The sequence below is a fragment of the Aulonocara stuartgranti genome, assembly GCF_965226115.1.
Source record: "Aulonocara stuartgranti genome assembly, chromosome: 18".
NCBI classification, from domain to species: Eukaryota; Metazoa; Chordata; class Actinopteri; order Cichliformes; family Cichlidae; genus Aulonocara; species Aulonocara stuartgranti.
The window spans coordinates 11,074,349-11,092,832 of record NC_138954.1 but is presented as its reverse complement, the minus strand read 5'-3'; the positions used below and the strand labels follow the sequence as shown (position 1 = coordinate 11,092,832).

The 18,484-nt window shown below is 43.6% G+C and overlaps 1 protein-coding gene across 2 annotated transcripts in view; it reads right to left on the bottom strand.

Moving 5' to 3' along the window:
- Window positions 1–1,392: 1,392 nt before the first annotated feature.
- ankrd12 (ankyrin repeat domain 12) overlaps window positions 1,393–18,484 on the bottom strand; it is a 41,670-nt gene continuing 24,578 nt past the window's right edge. Inside the window, exons 2-13 of one of the 2 annotated variants that reach the window (XM_082512347.1) lie at window positions 18,146–18,260; window positions 15,594–15,744; window positions 14,241–14,312; window positions 13,686–13,826; window positions 11,822–12,025; window positions 11,451–11,593; window positions 9,943–10,090; window positions 5,419–9,827; window positions 4,503–4,601; window positions 4,173–4,316; window positions 3,976–4,071; window positions 1,393–2,713 (exon numbers count right to left, since the gene is read on the bottom strand). In XM_082512347.1, the coding sequence (XP_082368473.1) occupies window positions 2,528–2,713; window positions 3,976–4,071; window positions 4,173–4,316; window positions 4,503–4,601; window positions 5,419–9,827; window positions 9,943–10,090; window positions 11,451–11,593; window positions 11,822–12,025; window positions 13,686–13,826; window positions 14,241–14,312; window positions 15,594–15,744; window positions 18,146–18,205 (5,853 nt within the window). In that variant the 5' untranslated portion in view covers window positions 18,206–18,260 and the 3' untranslated portion in view covers window positions 1,393–2,527. The remainder of the gene's footprint in view (window positions 2,714–3,975; window positions 4,072–4,172; window positions 4,317–4,502; window positions 4,602–5,418; window positions 9,828–9,942; window positions 10,091–11,450; window positions 11,594–11,821; window positions 12,026–13,685; window positions 13,827–14,240; window positions 14,313–15,593; window positions 15,745–18,145; window positions 18,261–18,484) is intronic. The other variant, XM_082512348.1, reaches the window with a different exon arrangement.

Genomic DNA, 18,484 nt, shown 5'->3' with positions numbered 1-18,484 from the left:
AACAGGTTTTTTGTATCACTAATTGCCCAGTACGATTACAGCATACAGTATTATTGTCACTGCTACATTTCTGTGATGCTACCAGAAATTATTTCCACTACTAATTAATTACCGTTGAGCTCAAAGGTCCTATTAATAAACGGTTAAGGAATGTGTATTTATGAAGACGATTTGTGAGACTGGTAAACTTATGATATGTACGATGGTCTTTACTTTCTACACGGTGCGTTTCAAGGTCCTGCACCCATCCGTCGGTAAACTGTACCTGGGCTTGTTGCAGTGACCGGAAGTTACTAAACTTCATGAGTGTGTGCACTCACTCCAAGAACCGTATGATTATAAATATGCATATAAATATGCTAAGATGAGATAGCTGACTTCATCTAACTAGCAAATGTTGTCCAGGCTATGTTGGTGATAGTTTTTTTTAATGTGTATGATATTTTTGTCATGCGATTTTAAAGCTGGTCCTACAACCGCATCCAAGAATAACATGCAGCTTATCTCAGAACTGTCGGTGAAAATTATTCTTGGAGCTAGGTTTAATTGAGCTGCATTTTAAAGAGGTGCAATTTCACAATTTGTGTATATTTTCTAAGTTCACTATTTTGTCATGTGTTGAGAAAAACACAGATTTTAAAATTACATGGTCTAACATTTACATTTAGCATAACTGCAACATTATTTTTTCGTTTTTTTTTAAAGACTCGAAAGGACTTGAAATTCAAAGTTTCAGACTTGTGACTTGACTCGGACTTTTACACCAGTGACTTGAGACTCGACTCTGACTTGCCTGACATTACTTGAGACTTGACTTGAGACTTGAGGATAAAGACTTGAGACTTACTTGAGACTTGCAAAACAATGACTTGGTCCCACCTCTGGTGTCGAAGGTAACAGTCCCGCAGTAAATCCTTCATTCATAAAATTGATGTGCAGGAATGATTGAGGTGACAAATAAAATCTGTTGAAGCCAAATAAAACCAAACTATTAAAACACATTATGTTCGTCAGTATTAATGGTCCATGTAGGACTAGTATTATCATGTTAATTATACTCCTTTAAATATCATCTTACTGGAATAATAATGCTGATGCAATCGTGTGCAAGCAGCTTGTTATGTTCCACCCAAGCTACTTGCTTCAGCAGAGCTTTACATTAAGGGACTCTCTTCACCTTCATCTGCTAAAGGAGGAAACTTAAACTCAGCTTTATTTTTATTTTACTGCATCTGTTTTTCAACAGGAAAAATAATAAAGTCACAGCTGGAGGTGCAGCGCTGCTTACAGTGACATCTACTGGCTAAACATAGTACTACCACTAAATAGTGTTCAGCTGAGGTGGCTGTACTATGAAAATAGGTTTTTACCAAGAATCACACCAACAAAAAATTTAATTTCACAACAAATAAAATTTATTCAATTATATATTACAAATATCTACAAGTCATGTAACAAGTAAATATTAAAATAGACTTTTTTAGAACTATCGTTCAAAAGGCATTATGCTGAAAAAATAGGATTTGTTGTGATCTCACAATGAAACTGTAAAAGTATGATTTTTTTTTTTTTGTTGTTTTTTGTTTCCTTGGAAGCCACAACAGACTTTAATGTGCACAAGACACAATGAACAACATGAGGAGTGAGGCCACAATAAGGACATAACACAATGGCGCAAAAAAGGGGAAAAAGAAAAACAAGAAAAAAAAAAAAGTCTGAACACTTCAGTAAACCTCACAATTAAGTCCACAGTACAGCTCTTTAGGGAAAAAGTACAAACAATGCAACGCATGCACAGCATTTAATTGCCAAAGTCAAAGAACACCAGCTGTGGCGTGGATGTCCAGATGAGGAAGGAAGAAACAGCAAAAACAAAACAGAAAAAAAAAAAAGAAGCAACTGAAGCCAACACATGCTTAAGATTTTAAGCCAACGACAACATCACAAACAAAGAGGACACTCAATATCAAAAAAAGGGGGGAAAAAGGGGGGGGAAAAGAACTTTGGTCCATTAAAACATCAGACAGAACAAGTTTACAATCAAAATATCTATCATTTTGTTGTTGTTTTACAAGTTTAAAACAATAATTACATGGCTATTTACAAATGCACAATTTATGTATAAAATAAGTTAAAAAAAATTAAGAGCACAGTCTGTACACAATGTATGAACACTCAGTTTGAAAACAATTGAAATCTTTCACTTGTGTGACCCTGCTTGATGAGGTGTTGTTGTCCACACGGCGCCTCCTCTCGCTGCACCGCCTGGCCCTGCTTCTCGTCTCGGCTCCCCGGCTACGTCTGTTGCCTGGACGGTCTTCCTTCCCCGTCCTCGTGGGCGGGAGGCCTGTTTTGGACTCTAAGAGCTCTGGAATTAAAATGGTCTCTTTTTTTAAGTGCTCTTTCTTATCACTGCCTCATTATAAGTGCTTCACATCTTTTCCTTTCCTGTTCCCCGATTGTGCAGGCTGCCCGCTCGTGTCAGCAATTTAGCTTCCGCTGTGGCAAAGCGCGTCTGTCCTACAGCTCATATCGGGGTCAGGTCAAAGTCGTCGTTGACCTCCACGAGCGGGATGTAGAACTCGGGGATCTCAAAGATGCTGGTGGACTTGTAGGTGGCCGGGTCCAGCTCCTGCAGCTTGAGCTGCCACTCCAAGCGCTGCACTGCGTTCAGAGCTGCTGCCTCGTGCTGCTGCCTCATCAGAAGACACGTCTGTGGAGGGAAGAAAAAGAGGTCGTGACTTCATCCAACAGCTGTTCTCATTTAGACCAAGAGCGTCCGTCTCCAAGAAAGAACTGGTGGAGGAGAGGGTAGGAAGAAAAAACAAAGGCAACCAAGAAGTGAAACGTTTTTCTCCACCCTGCTGCTAAACCCAAAAACGCTCTCCGCCACGCTGAATTCAAAACAAAAAACTGGACTGTACCATCGATCGACACCAGAGAAACTTTCCCTGGGTGCTTCATCAGGTACACCTGTTCAACTACTTGTTAACCAATCACATGGCAGAAACTCAGTGCACTTATGTACGCGGACATGGTCAGATGCTGGAGTTCAAACTGAGCATCAGAATGGGGAAGAAGTGAGACGATTGACGTTATTGTGGCATGGTTGTTGATTCACAAGTATTTCAGAAACTGCCCATCTGCAGACATTTAACCACACAAACACCTTGAGGGTTGCTGATGTCAGAAGAGAATGGCCAGACCACGTCGAGCCGATAGGAAGGCAACAGTAACTCAAATGACCACGTATTTGTGCCATATTACAAACCTCAAAAATAAAATAAAATAAAATAAAAAATAAAATAAATTGACAATGAGTTCACTGTACTCTGATGACCTCCCCAGTCACCAGATCTCAATCCAGAAGAGCACCTTTGGGATATGGTGGACCGTGAGCATCATGGATGTTCAGCAACTGTGTCATGCTATCATGTCAACATGGGTTAAAATCTCAGCAATGTTTCAGGCACCTTATTAAATCTGTGCCATGAAAAATTAAAGCAGTTCTGGGGCTCCAATGCAGTGCTAGTTAGGTTTACCTAATAAAATGGTCAGGAAGTGTAGTTGGTGGTTCCTTTTAGCACATTTATTTTTCATTCCTTCCAGAGAATAGCCATATGCAATTAATTAACTTATAAACATCCCCCTTGCTTTAAACTTGGAAGTCGCTGCTCTCTGGCTACCCCTAACCCTTCTCTTAGTTTCCTGGCTGCCTCTTGGCTTCCTGAGCACGGACGCCAAGATGTCACAAGATAAATCTCAGATGCATGAAAGGCAGAGATCTGCATCTTAGATGTAAAAAGCAACAACTAGCAGGATACAATCACTGAAAGATTAAAAGCATTCACATATGAGACAATAAGACCATCTAAAACAAGCAAACAACTCTTTCTACATTTTTTGGAATAGCATAAAAATCTCCTGCAATGATATTTCTGACCATTTCCTTATAATTTCAGATTCATTGCTCACCTTTAGTTTGTCAAACTTGTCGTCGACATCTTGTAACCACGACATGAACTGCCTGGCGTTGAATCGGTCCCTTACTGATGTTTTGCCATCATCGCTCTATGAGACAAACAAATGATAAACTCTCAAATTCTCCCCAAAATACACTAAAAACACTGGACTGTAAAACATAAACCCATGGATGTCCTTGTGTTAATTACCTGGACATCCTGCGGCATGTTGTACACTTCCGCATCCAATAAAACGGTGCAGGCACTGAAAGGCAGAGTCTGATTGGCTAGTGTTCTTGCTGCCCGGTAATGGACTCGTAAGACCTCCTGCTCGTTTGAAACAATCAGCTTTTCCTTAAAGAAGGAAAAAAGAAATCCAGTCAGTGTCATAAATCCAACGTTTGTGTGTTAGCGTGAAACTCAAATCTTTTTAAGAAAGCACATGTAGCACAGCACCAAACACAGTCATGGTTAATATAACTGCAGGCATAACACAGACGACATTTAACAATGCGAAGCTCCAACAGCAGAACTACGTACCCTTTCAATGCTGTGCTGCAGTCGTAGTTTCATGCGGACCACCTCCTGCTGTTTGAACATCTCTTTGAGCTGCTCAGGTAATGACGGAGGAGGAGTTATCTGTCCAAACGAACCGTTTAAAAAAGGAGAAAGATTTTTACAAACTTGGTCAGGACTGCAGTTTGACATCTGAGAGATGAGAAAATATTATCATTTAAAGTTTAGTACTGGTGTGTAGCAGTGATGCAGTGCGTCTATGCAGAAAACTGAGCATCAGCTGTCCTGGTAAACATGGGGGATGAAATGCTTAAGGCTCTGAGCCTTAATAAATGAGCAGTTAACAGCAAGACATCAATAGCGTGCTCACAGTTTGGGTGAAAACATAAATGATTGTGTTGTGGACGGATGGATGGCTCGCCTTGGCATTAGCTCATCTGACTACTAGACTTCTTTTTGTCACTCTTCTGTTTCACTGATGAGATTTAATTCTCTTTTCAATATCTTTCCAACAAAGTCTCATCTCTTCAAAATGTATAACCTCCCCCTGTATAATCTATGACTGACCCCCCTGTCTTCAACACAGCTGCAGCGGTGCAACGTGCCGGATTAACACGACCGCCAAAAACGGGGATAGAGGATGTGACACAAATTTAATGTTAACGTTGACATGCAGTGAAAGGGAGAGCAAATGATTTTTCTTCCCAGAAATATATCAATTAGAGCCGCCTGATTAGTGTAAATTTATATTCAACTGCAGTTATGGATCATGTTATGAAGCCAACATAATGAGATCAAACCATCATTGTGCTCCGTTCTTTGCACTAAAGGTCAAATGGTCACTAGCTTCGTTTTGAATCATAAAAGAGTATGCACATCATCCCTGCTGCAGTTTTGTCTAAAAAATCAAATCAAATCAATAATAACAATGATGACTCACAGTTGGTATACAGAGTTTGCTGAGTGGGTTCCCGTCTAGGAGGTATGAGCCATTAAAGGTCACATATTCGTCATAATACTGCGGCGGCTGCGGGGCGACGCTGCACAGCACTTTACGCTTCTCCTCGATCTTCTTGCGGATGTGCAGGAACTCGTAGTATGGGTTAGCTCTGTCCGACTGGTAAGGTTCGATCTCCTCCAGCTTTACAGAGTCAACGATAGCCGCTAGCGACTGCTGTTCCCTCTCTTGTTGAGTGGTGGAGCACGGCTGGGAGAGCGACACCTTCGGCATCTTCCTCTTGCGTGGATGGGGCACGTGAATGTCCATTTCCTCGTCTGCTACGCGAATCTTGAGTTTCGCCCCTGAGGAGTCGGACTCCCGGTCTCCGGATTGCGGAGAGGAACTCCCTGAGGCGCTGCTGCTGATGTCTGTTGGATCCGCTGACTGGACGGCGCTTTGGCTCTGCTCTTCTAGAGCTGAGGACGACTCTGGTTTCTCCTCGGCAGGCGTGACCTCCATGGGCTCCGAGGAGGCCTCTGCTTTGGATTCAGGTGAGCAGTCTGTACTCAGGCTGCCTTCAACGGATGAACTCTCAGTTGCAGCAGAGACAGCAGCACCACCACCGCTGTTGTGTGAGCTTTGTGGTACATCTGCTGTCCCTTCAGTCTTGTGTTCAGGGCTCGAACAGGACACGCTTTCCTTTTCCGTAAGAGCATCGAGACATGGGCCTGAGATGTCGCTGGAAGGCTGTGATTTCTTGCAGTCTTGGCCACTTGCATCTGCATCCTCTTGAGAAGGCCTGCACTCATCGGATCTGCTGAAACCCGTTGAGGATTCTCTGGCAGCAGAGGTGGGAATGTGCGAGCTGGTGGACGGTATGGGACTCCCCGCCGCTTCTGTTGTCAAGTTTTCTGCATCCGTTTCCATATTTTCTGGTTCTGTTCCGTGAGCGGTCTCCACGAGTGTGTCTTTTTGGTCAGAAACCTCCGTGGTAACTAACTCGGCCTGCTGCTGATTCTCAATACCAGAAGACGGGAGTGGTTCTCTATGCTGGAAGAGCTTTGTGTTTGTGAGTGCTGACAGCTCAGCAGCTTGAGAAGCTGTAGGTACTGACGGCTGATCAGATTCTTTAGTAACACATTCTGCCTGTGAAGTCTCCATCTGACACTGGATGTCTTGGACAGCAGGAGGCTCAGATAGAGGAAGAGGTTTCGGCTCCTCCGACCCACTTTGAGAACTACTGCACTGTGAGCTGCTGGACTGTGGAAGAGTCACGCTTTTACTGGGAAGATCTTTATTTAACAGTTGCGTTGTCGAGCATCCAGCAGTGCTTCCTTCCCTCTCTGTGACTGAATCGGTAACTGAATTTGAATTTTGTTGTGTACTCAGGCTCTCTGCGGTTTCTGAGGCCTCCTTCATTCTCGGCTCCTCTCCTGGGATCGCAGTCAGGTTGGATTTTGGCAGATTTTCAACAGCTTTGCCTTCAGTTGATGAGTTGGCATCCTCATCCAGAATAGCCCTGAGGTAAGGAGACTCATGCCTGCCGGACATCACTCGATTACCTTGTGAAACATCTGGAAGACTGTTGCAGTCTTTATCGTGAACAGACGGCGACCTTGTAGCTTGAATGACGAGGGAAGACTGGAGAAATGCAGGCTGGGAGTCTGAGGCTTCCATGTTTACATCAGAATCGTATTCGGCATTTCTGGGAGTTAATGTCGTTGCCTGGCATGAATCCTCCGAGCTGGCAACAGAGACTAAAGAAACAGACCTGGAAATGATGCCACAACGGTCATTCTCAGGACGGGGTGATCTCGTCAGACAGTTTTCCACGGCTGATATGACCTTTGCGCTGATAGAGGGCAGACTCTTCCCATCAAGTGACACCGTTCTGGGGCTAGTGCCGTCCTTCAGGGATTTATCTCTGCTGTGGACATCAGATGTATCAGAGCTTTTTGAGCGCGTTAGCTCCTTACTCAAACATGGTTCTGTTTTTGTTCTGTCTTTAGGCTTGGACTTCCCCGGATCTGCCACAGGCCGCTGTTTAAGCCTTTCCCGCTCTTTCTGTTTGAGTTTTTCTAGGTGCTTCCGATGCCACAGCTCAATCTCTTGGTCCTTCATGCTGAGCATGCGCTCAAAGCTGGTCTGCATCAGGTCATCGTTCACAAGTCTCTTTTCTTTTGGTTTGGCGTCTCGTATTGCTGGCGGGGCTTTCAATTTGGCCTTGTCTGCCTCCGTCTCACTGGATTTGGCCTTGCTGATTTTGGCCTGCTGAGAGCGGTCTTTGTGTCGCTCTTTATCCTTGTGTCTATCCGAGTCTTTGTCACGGTCTCGCCTATCGCGATCCTTCTCCGGCGTTCTCACTGCTTCCTCCTTTGATTTTGTAGATAAGGACTTGCCGCTCTCAGAGAGATGGCTTTTCTTCTCCTCTAAAAGTAATTTCAGATTGGAGGTCGAGGACAGCGTTCCATCTTTTATTTTATCTCTTCTTTTCCTGTCAAAGTCCTTTTCTTTGGCGCGATCAGATTTACTGTGATCCGTGGTCTTCTCCAGAGGTTTTCCTTTCCTATCAGAGCTTGTGCGATCCTTTTCTCTGTGATCCCCGGCATTATAGTCTCTGTCCTGCCTCTCCTTATCAGACCGTTTGTCGAACTTATCTTTACTTTTCCTGCTGTCTTCATGCTTTTTTGTTGTGGTTAAAGATTTCAGCTTCTCGTTTTCTTTGTAGCTTTTCTCTCCAGGCGAAACGGAAGAGATGGATCCCGCTCGCTCCTTTTCCTTCCAACGATCCACTGAGTTCTGTGGTTCGGTTTTGTCAGAGTGCTCTGTTTTGACCTTTTTTTCCTTGTCAAGATGCCTTTTCTCCATTTTGTCTGAGTCCTTTTCCTTTCCTGGGAGCCTCTTGTCAGTTTTCTCGCGTGAGCCTTTTTCTGCAGGCTCCAGCTGTTCTTGATCAGCTGTGATCCCACTTATGGGTTTCTCCTCTGTCTCTTCTTTCATGCTGTTGATCTGCAGCGACTCCTCAGGAATCCGCCCTGAGCCGTGGCAGTCCACCTTTTCGTCATGCTCGCTGAGCTTTGAATCCTTCACCTTCTCTTCTCTTCCTGCCGCCTCCTTCCGCTCTTTTTTCACGCTCTTGTCTTTTTCTCGCTCCTCTCTTGGCCTCTTTTCCTTGCTGCCGGAGTGCTTCTCCTTTGGGTTTCGCTCATCTTTCACAGGAGAGGAATCAGCAGTCTTCTGAAGTGAGCTGCTGTCTTCACTTTCCTTTTTTACTGGCAGAGGTTCATCTGTCTCATCACTTTTGAAAAAATTTTCTTTCCAGAACTCTCTGTCAAATTCCAAATTCCTGTGGCTGTCTTTCCTGGCCTCCTTTTGCCTTTGGCGGCTCCGCTCTGCCTCATATTCCCTGCGGTGTTTGTCTTTCTCCTTGTGTTTAAATTTATGCTTCTTCACGACTTTTCCGTCTAAATCAGTCTTCCGTAAGGCACCCTCGCTGTCTATGCTGTTTCCTATGCTGCCGTCTTTGTAGGGGCTCGAGTGGCCGTCGTCGCCGTCCACACTGGAGTCTTTCTGTTGATGTTTGCTCTTTTCCTTGTGCTTACACCCCTTCGTGCTAGAGCCTTCAGTGCAGTAGTCTGCGTCTGTGTAGTGGTTGTATTTGACACCGTCCACTGGACACGAGCTGTCAGTGATGGAAACGCACATCTTCGCATTTTCCTGTTTGAGTGGTGTCTGTTTATCTGTCAGGCTGTGGTTCAGTTTAGGAGATTTGATGGCTGACAAGTGGAAGAGGTGGACGGATGAGTCATCTTTGGGACTGAAAGACATCTTGAAAGAGTCTTCCTCCCGGCCCTTCTCTGTGCTTTCAGACACTGTTGCCAGAGAGAGGACTAGCGTTTTACTGTTTTCTTTCCCATCTTCTTGGTTTTCCTTGTTTTTATTCTGGCTCTTGCTCTTCCTCTTAACTTTACCTTTGTCCTTTTGCTCAGTATTGTCCTTTTTCGACCTCGTGTCCGGCTTGACGTTCTCCGAGCTATGAGAGCAGGTGGGGGAGCTTCTCTTCTCTGAGAGGCTCTCCGTTTCGTCGCTGGACGTATCCGAGCTGCAGTGGACACGAGACGTCTTCTGCTTCTTGGACTTTGATGAGGAATCCCCCTTGTTGCTTTGCTTTACTGCAACGTGATTCCTGTCTTTGTCCTCCTTCTCCGGCTGTCGTAGCTCCCTCCTGAGGATGTGTCTGTCATTCAGGGCTTTACCGAGATTGTCCTCCTCTTCCTCGTCCTTAAATTCGTACTCATCCATCCCTGGCATGGAAGACGATGCTTTCGTGGCAGAGTCCTTTTCAGTATCAGAGTCTTCCATGTTGTCATCGACACTGGATGGATTGACAGATGGCGGGTCTTCAGATTCTGTGGAGTACAGTAGACTTAAGCTTCATTTACAGTGGACACATTACTGGATGTCGATGACAGGGGAGTAAAAAAACAAAACAAAACATAAATATTACACAGGAGGGACAATCACCTGAAGAGCTGTCATCATGGTCCGACACGGCTCCTTCTCCCTTTAATAGCTGTTCCAGCTCCTGAGAGTCGGCCACATCCACCGGGCGCTCGCCGCGCTTGTTGGCTTGGAAAGCGTTACCACCGTGACGAAGCAGAAGTTTCACAATCTACAGAAAACACAACAATTACACTGAGAAATCCTAGACAGACAGACATGCCTTAGATTTTTTTTAAAGGTAAAATATAACATTTTACCAAGGCATTTAAAATTGTAACAAAATGCACTTTAACGCAATCTGATGCATTTTGATCATTTTTAAACTCGAACAACTTAAAAACAAATTTACTGGCTGATGACCTAAGAGTGGCCGTCTTCTTATCATTATCATAAAATACTACATTCTGCAAGTTGATGCAACAGAAATAAATATTTGACTTAACATTTAAAGACAGCCAAAAAACAAAAACCCCCCAAACATGTATGCAATGTCCACATATAAATGTAACAGCACTCTGACTATTCCTGCATTAAGGATGGACTTGTGCAACCTTTATATTAGAGGTGCGATCAAAAAAAGAATTGGCTCATGAATACATACAAGCACACCAGATAAAAATTTGGCTGATCTCCCTTTTAAAGTCATCCTCTTGGGTCAGTTTTCAGTGCTGCTGCTATTTTTAGCTTGCTCGTTTTTAGGCTAGATTCTGATCGCTTGCATGTGTGGTCTACGATTTCACCGCAGCCCTCAAAACTTGAAGCAGCCAACTTCTATCTGTCAGACTGACTCTGCTTTCATGTGGTGGGGGGGTGGGGGGGGGGGGGGGGGGGGTGTCTGGGTGTCCAGCTATGACAAAAGTTTTTTGCAGGTTTCAGTTACAGAGTCCACAGTTTCCTGAGCGAACAGGAGTGCGAACAGGAGCATGCTTGTCAACATTCGCAAGATTGTTATTCACTGTAAATTTATCCCCCAAGGTGACACTGACACCTCGCTCGAGTTCATCTAACATCTTGAGACGTCTAAGGAAAATATTCAGCACAAACGACCTGAACTGTGATGCGTGCCATCCTGTGCCGGCACAGAGTGCATTATGAACACGTACGTTTTTCTGGCTATGTTGACATAATCTTGGCTCACCAACCTCCCTACTTGCCAAATATGTCTCCCTGCCAAATCCACAAATTCCACAAAGTTGAAAGGTCACCGTCTTGAAAAGCTGAAGGAGATGCACCATGTATCTTAGAGGCAGTGCAGGAAGACAAAACAGGTCTTCTGCTGAGCGACCTAAAAGTAGCAGTCGCTTGGAAGCTGTCCGAGTTTGGTGATAAGCCAAATTTAAATCAATTTGTGTATTTTTGTTTTGATTCTCAGAAATGTTTAATCAAATTTTGTAAGTGCACTGAGACAATGTCCTTCTTACATTCTGTAACAATTTCACACATCAGACCTGTGCAGAGTCCTTAATCAAAATTTTTAAGTGCAATATACTTTTAAGACCTTCAGTTACAGACTAACTCAAAGCTCTTACATCTTTGTGCCCGCTGCTGGAAGCATCATGAAGTGGTGTGTCGTCATCCAGACCCTGTGTATTCACCTCTGCACCTGCTGCTATCAAGACCTTGGCCACATCATAGTAACCAAGATTACAGGCTTCATGCAGAGGCGTCCAACCTGGTGAGGACAGGAGAAGAGTCTTAAAAAATTTTTACCAGCTGTTTTCTCAATTCTACTACTCGACATACCAACAGCTGCATAAGCAGTAGTAATGCGCAGACTGATTACAGCTCATGTTGAGACATTGCCTTTGCATCAGCATCTGTTACTCAGTCTAATGTCATTATTAACAACTGCTGGGACATGATGAAAGCTGTTAAATGATCATCTCCTGGGGCGTCGTACCTGCAAAGTCTTTGACATTGACATCAGCTCCCAGGCTAATGAGCTCTTTAACTTGCTTAGCGTCTCCCCGGATTGCTGCCATGTGAAGGGGAGTCTCCCCTCGCTCGTTCCTCTTGTTGACCTTGTCTTTCTGCCGAGACGAGGCGCTGCTGGGGACTTTCTTCTGCACAGGGGTCGTTTGTGAGGGGTGACTCGGTGTAGAGTCTGGACACATGGAGAGAGAGAGAGCGAAAAAGACTTAAATGATGCTCGAAGGGAAGAGAGACAGAAAAAAAAGCACATCACACACTAAGACAACTGCTTTTCTCTCTAGACTGAACAACTACAGTGAATCCAGTTTTACTGGGAACGAGAGACTGCTTAAACCCATGTCTGAGTAAGCATACATGCATCTGGACCTTTCTAGGAATTACACATGCACGTTTGAATGCATGGTGTCAGTACAGAGTTCACTGAATTCACAACATCCTGGTCCACTCAGACAGAAAGACAGCACCTTCACCTAAAGCAAACTAGATCTACTGCCGTTTGCTACAAATTCAGGCTGTAGACAAACAGCAATAGTTGAAAGAACATGTATGGGTCTATGAAACATGAAATGGGGGTTGCCATAGTAATGGAAACTGAATAGCACTCATGGGACTGGCATGGTTGTGTGTTGGTGCTAAACAGAACCTACACACAGCTGTGCAGACTGTCATCAACAAAATGTATCTGTGTGCAGTCACATTTTTTGAATACTGATGTTATTATTCATTTTTTACTTCTCTCCTTTAGCGGTGAACTCTGCAGTCCCTCCGTTTTATCTGTGCACACCATCATCTTCATCGGCTACATGATGTCGGTTACTTTGGAGGACATGCACATATGTATACCTATGCAAATTCAGACAAATGCAGTTCCGTGATTTCCGGAAGATGCACTGTAATGTTTATCAGAGCTACTTTAATAAGATATGGAAATGGACTAACTGACAAACATCAGATCATTTGAGTACTTTTTCCACCACTGAATATCCCGTTTGTTGGCAATAACAGAGCAGTCCGTTACTACAGCATTACAGATAGCATCATATAAAGCACAGTCAGACTGTGCAATGGAGAAGGTACGTGTGCACATTTCAGACCATTTTCCTAACAAATGAGTGTTATCATTCCCCTCAAACTGTCTACTGTAACAGTCACCAATTTCTCATTGACTGCTGATGAGCACCGGTGACGAAGCATGACATACATGAACAAATGAAGAAGAAAGAAAAAAAAAGGTCTAGTGACTAGAGACCATATTTGGGGGAAAAGAAAAATTCTCAAAACTGCCAACAACGTAATGGAAAGGAAATAAATATTATTCAACTTATCAAGAGGAAGTAACTTTTTCACATAGCACAGGGTACAGCAAAAATCTCCTGTAGTAGACAGACTACGGCAGCAGGAAGTCGCATGGTACCGCCCCCCCACAATGCAGTTTCATCCCCTTCCAGCACCACAGCTTAATTCCCAAATATCCTGACCCGATTCTCTCAAATTCATTTGGAGTCAGTTTTTTGTAGGCTTAACACTGTCAAACAGCTCCTTTAATGAGTAAAGCAAAAGACAAACAAAACCAAACTGCAATAACTACTAGAAAACATGTAAACAAAACAAAACCAAACAACACAGTAACCCTAACCCCTCTCCAAGTCAGCTATTTTCAGATCTAATCTACAGCAGCGGTACAGTATCACTAACAAACACCACAGATAAGATTTTTATCCTATTCCTAAAAAACAAAACAAAAACAAGAGACGTTCTGAAGTATGACTCATCTAGCAGCAAATACACACTGACCCTTCTTGAGGACAAGGTGAGAGGGCGAGTACACAAACCTGGACTGTTGGCTGTCATCTGCATTAGGAGAGCCATCTGTTTGCGCTCCGACAGCGGATACCCAAACAAAAAGTTGGGTGCCTGGGATTTCTTGCCCCCAGCTTCCTTTTTCACCTTCTTCTTGTCTGGTCCATCTTTATCTGTAACAAGAATGAGTTTGGAGACAAATTACAAAAAACACCAAAAAAGGTCGTCTTTTACAAGATGCAACTTCATTGTGACTGCATCGCATTTTTCCTCTTCCCCTTGTATCTGTTGAGCGCGCAGAGAAACAGATGACAAGCATGAGGTTTAAAACAAAAAAAAACAAACAGTTAAAAAAACAAAAACAAATAGAAGATGGCATTCTCTTAAGCCAGCCAAGTGCCCATGGCACTCCTCGGGGCCCCCCCAGTCTCCGGTCGGTTGTTTAAACACAGACATGCGTGAGCTGTAATAGGGGGGAGATGCAAGGCGAAAACACACACGCGTGCATGTGTGCATGTGTGTTTACAGCAGAATAGCAGCGCAAAGTGGATGGGCGCGGGGGCTGAGGATCGGGCTGCAGCGATTACCTGCGTATATCCTGCAGGGAGGCACTAATCTCTCTCCCCAGGTCTCACTCGACTGGCCTGGGTCTGAGTCATCTACAGTGCAAAGCAGAGAGGATGGGAGGGGGGGGAGAGGGGAGGAAAAGGAGAGCAAGGTGGGGGGGGTGGAAGGGTGGGAAAGCACTGCATTAACGCTCGCTTGCTCTCTCTCACCCTCCTCGCTTCACATGAACTCAAACACAGACAGCCACAAAGGCACACTCGCACTCCACGCACAGATTATGAGTCATGGCAACACAGCAGACAGGAGAGGAGATCCGGTCCGAGGCGGTCACTGGGGTCGCTTCTTCGCCTCGTCCTACAGCTGCTCAACAAAAGGACCGGGGGAAGCTGCTGGAAGGCAAAGCCACTCTCCGCGCTAGTTTATTACGTGTGCGACATAAATTATACTTCCAAAATTGAGGGTTCTCATCTGTTAGAATGACACAGGACCACACAATGAAAAAGATCATGTTGAGCTTTGCTCTACAGAGGAGATGAAGGCAAACCTGCAGGACTTCAAGCAGTCCATAAACATGCAGTTTATTTATTATAATTACAGCTGTACGATACAGTAACCTATTTTTAGGCCTTGAATCTGATAAACATATAGTTAAACTTTAACTGAAAGAGGGGGTTAGAACAGTGTTTACACAAGTGAGAGGAAGAACGACATGTCTGCACTGCTAAGATGAGTGCATTTTTATCGTCAACATAGTGACAGTTATTGGGAAATCTGTACACCATCAGTGAGGTTCAAGACAACTGCAAAGGTCTTTCTACAGCGCAGTTTATAAAAACATATAAAAATACAAATACAAATAGTGTACTTAACAAACAAATGTTAAATACAGCATTGCAGTGCATTTGTAGAGGGTTATTCTACTATTGAGGATGTAAAACAGTGAAGATTCTTGGGGGGCTTTTTACAGTTCACTTATACACTGGATATCTACGGCTACATAGTTCACTGCTGGTTTTGGTCTTTCTTTTTAAATGGGTTTTGTAGATAAAGGACATAATGTGTTGAATGTAGAAAAAAACTAAACAAAACATGGTGTTATATTAGGAGGTGGGGTAGGAGGCCCTGATTACTATTTGTAACACTAAAAAATGAATACATTCTCATAGAATGATTCTTCATCCATCTCAGAATACACACAACAGGCCACAAGTTCATCAGTGAGACCTGACTTGGGTCCCGTTTTCGAAACAATATTGACCCGTTGTTGACTATTTGAAGACCTGTTTGACAGCAGGCCACCAGGGGGCAGTGTACAGACATGGCAGTGAGCCAGCAGCATGGCTGTTTGGAGGAGGAACAGCAACACTCCTTACCCGTGTCGGAGTCTCGCTCCTCTGCCTGGGGCGGACTGGTAGTGAAGGAGAGCTTGCGCTTCATGGAAGACTTTGCTTTCCCTTCCTTCCCCAGCAATTCACTCCGGTCCAACTTTGGAGTTTTGGTGAAAGGCGACAACTTGTCTTTGCTCTGTCAAGGGTGAGGAAGAAATAAAACACACACAAAGAATTAAAATCGGGTCAAACGAGGCAGAGGTGTGGCCTCAGTTGAGTGCCGAGTGTGCCTGGATATGTAAACAAAGGAGCAATGGCCTCAAATGAACCCTGGCAGTCTCATTTTAAAAGCCATGTCAACTAGTTTGACAGCTAACAGGATCGAGCTTAGTACGCAGGTGGTAGTTCCTGCTTTACGTGACTTCTACTGCAGAGATAACACCGACTGCAATACGGTATTTGGGTGCTGCTTGCGAGGCTCACTTAAATGTTGTTCCCAAGGCGAAGTCTCAAGGGAAGAATACAAGATCTGGAGCTCCCCCCCCCATCAGTTTACACACAAAAGAGAAAAAAGGGAAGAAAAATAAGTCCATTATTATGGCACTGTGCTGTGGGAGTGTGAAAATATTCACACCTGTGCAACCTGCACTGCCAGGCAAGCATTCAATACCATCAGACTTCATAGATTAACAGTTTCTTTTTAATGCACAACAGCACCTTTACTGATCATCAATTTAAATCATATCCGATTCAAAAATATATCTGCAGTCCCAGTCCTCAAATGCATTGCATTATAATCTGTATATAGCCTGCTGGTCAGACAAAAATTGTTTAGGGTCGTCCCCCACAGCTTTGGTAGATTATCTCATACTTGCATCACAACTTTCAGACATTTTATAGACAAACTGAGTGAGACACTCAGATTAACTGATGTTGCAGTGACAACTAATTCCTAACTCAAACCCTTCAAATTTAATAGCTATAATACTGAAAACACGTAAAGCAAGGTTGACCACGAAAAGCCTGAAATGGGACGATAAAGCAAGAAAATTACCTACATATACAGGGTGGCTTCCTGTTGAACACAAGTACCACCTCGTTTGGGTAATTTGCATTTCTTTGGTGACCAAAATCGGAGCCATAATTGAGCAGAAAAGACGACAACACCCACTTCAAAAGACACAAGATGTTAAATTTTATCCCTCCCACTTGCAGCTGCTGATTGCTTCTATGGTTGTAATTTTGGTTTTCAATGCCTGAATTGAATTTAGCCACTCCATGCACATATAAAACTATTTGATTCTACAGAAAATACACACGGTGGAGGTGGAGCGAAAACACTCCAGCATCAAACACAACCCACAGCAATACCACTAATCTCGCCATTATCACAGTGTCTTTCAGTTACTGGGTTATTCTGCACTCTGATCTGCAGACAAAGCTTTTTCAGAACCATTACTTTTAGTGTGCTGCACTTTGGTGCAGTAAAATACATTTCTGGCAGGAGGAAAATGTCTGCAGCATGGTGCTTCTTTGATCTCAGTGAAGCAATGTGCCAGCTGTGCAAAGCTGAAGTGTCTGGCACGGCTGAAAGTAGATGAGAGCTAAGATGTGAAGTACCTTTGCCTTGAAAATAAAGGCAGACACAAATGCTTCCTTGCATTTATGTAGAAAAGGGCAATTAAGCCCTGTTTGCATGGTAATATAGGAGATAGTACGTCAGATATTTCTCACGCACAACATTCGAGTGCATCTCTGGGTTAAAGCAGAATACTGTATCACAATAGAAAAAAGCCCCACAGAAATATATGCTGTGTTAAGAATATCCTTTTGATGAACCACAAGATTTATCTCGTTCTATCACTGGTAAACTACATACAATCAAATCACAATGTTGGCCGAACATAACCGCATTGATGTCAACATGTACATGTATGGCAGCTGAAGTGCACTGACATTTACAGAACAAGCCGATATAATGAATAATGCCGCTACAAGCTTAGATGTGCTCCCTGCTGGTGCCCAGATGTTAGTGTTCAGCAAGTGGGTGATGAGTGTTTACACATCAGAGCTCTAAAACCCAAGAAACATTCATGCAGATGTTTGAGAACTGAAACAAAAAAACAAAACAAAAAAACCCCTGTCACTCAGGAAGCAAAAAGTGACACACACACTCTAAAGAAGCATTAAAAGAAGTCAGCTGTCTTGGAGTCCAACACTCTCTGCATGCCACATGATTTAGCATCAATAACAGCTTCTCAATTTAGTTTTATTTTACCTGGTTTGCTCGATGAAAGAAAATGTGAATGAACCAGATTGTTCTACAATATCATGTGAACCAAGCAGTCAATCTTTGTTTATTCAAATGCCATTTTCATTGATCATGTGATCCTATTGACAGTTTCTGCCAAACTCTGAATTCGTTTAGTTGTATTTAAAATCACCTGTGTATTATTTGGGGTCCAATTTTGTACAGTATTTCCCCAAGAAAATGTAAAGAAAACAAGTATCACTTTTGTAAACTTGCAGGAACTATTCCTTGTGTTTACCACAGGATGGTAATAGAAGCTTCTATTTGAAGTAAGAGAGTCACATACCTTCTTCCCCGCCTGCTTATCCACCATGGCTCCATCTCTGTCGCTCCCAGGTTTTGCCATGGTGAGGCAACCTGACTAGCTTAGACAGCTACAGCACAGTAGGTTCATCATGCACCTGGAGACAGAGACCACAACAGCAGTGAGGAGGATTTCAACCCTGCCACATCACTGCCTGTATGGAAGGCTGACCTAGTAATTCTTGCTGCAAACAGAGCATGCCTGCACGAGACAGTGGCAAGAGCAGGAGATGGTTTTAAAATGCAGGTACAATTAAATAACGTTTTTTTCAGAGACTGTTTATAGGCTTTCAGCAAATGTTTGTGTTACAGAGGAAACGAG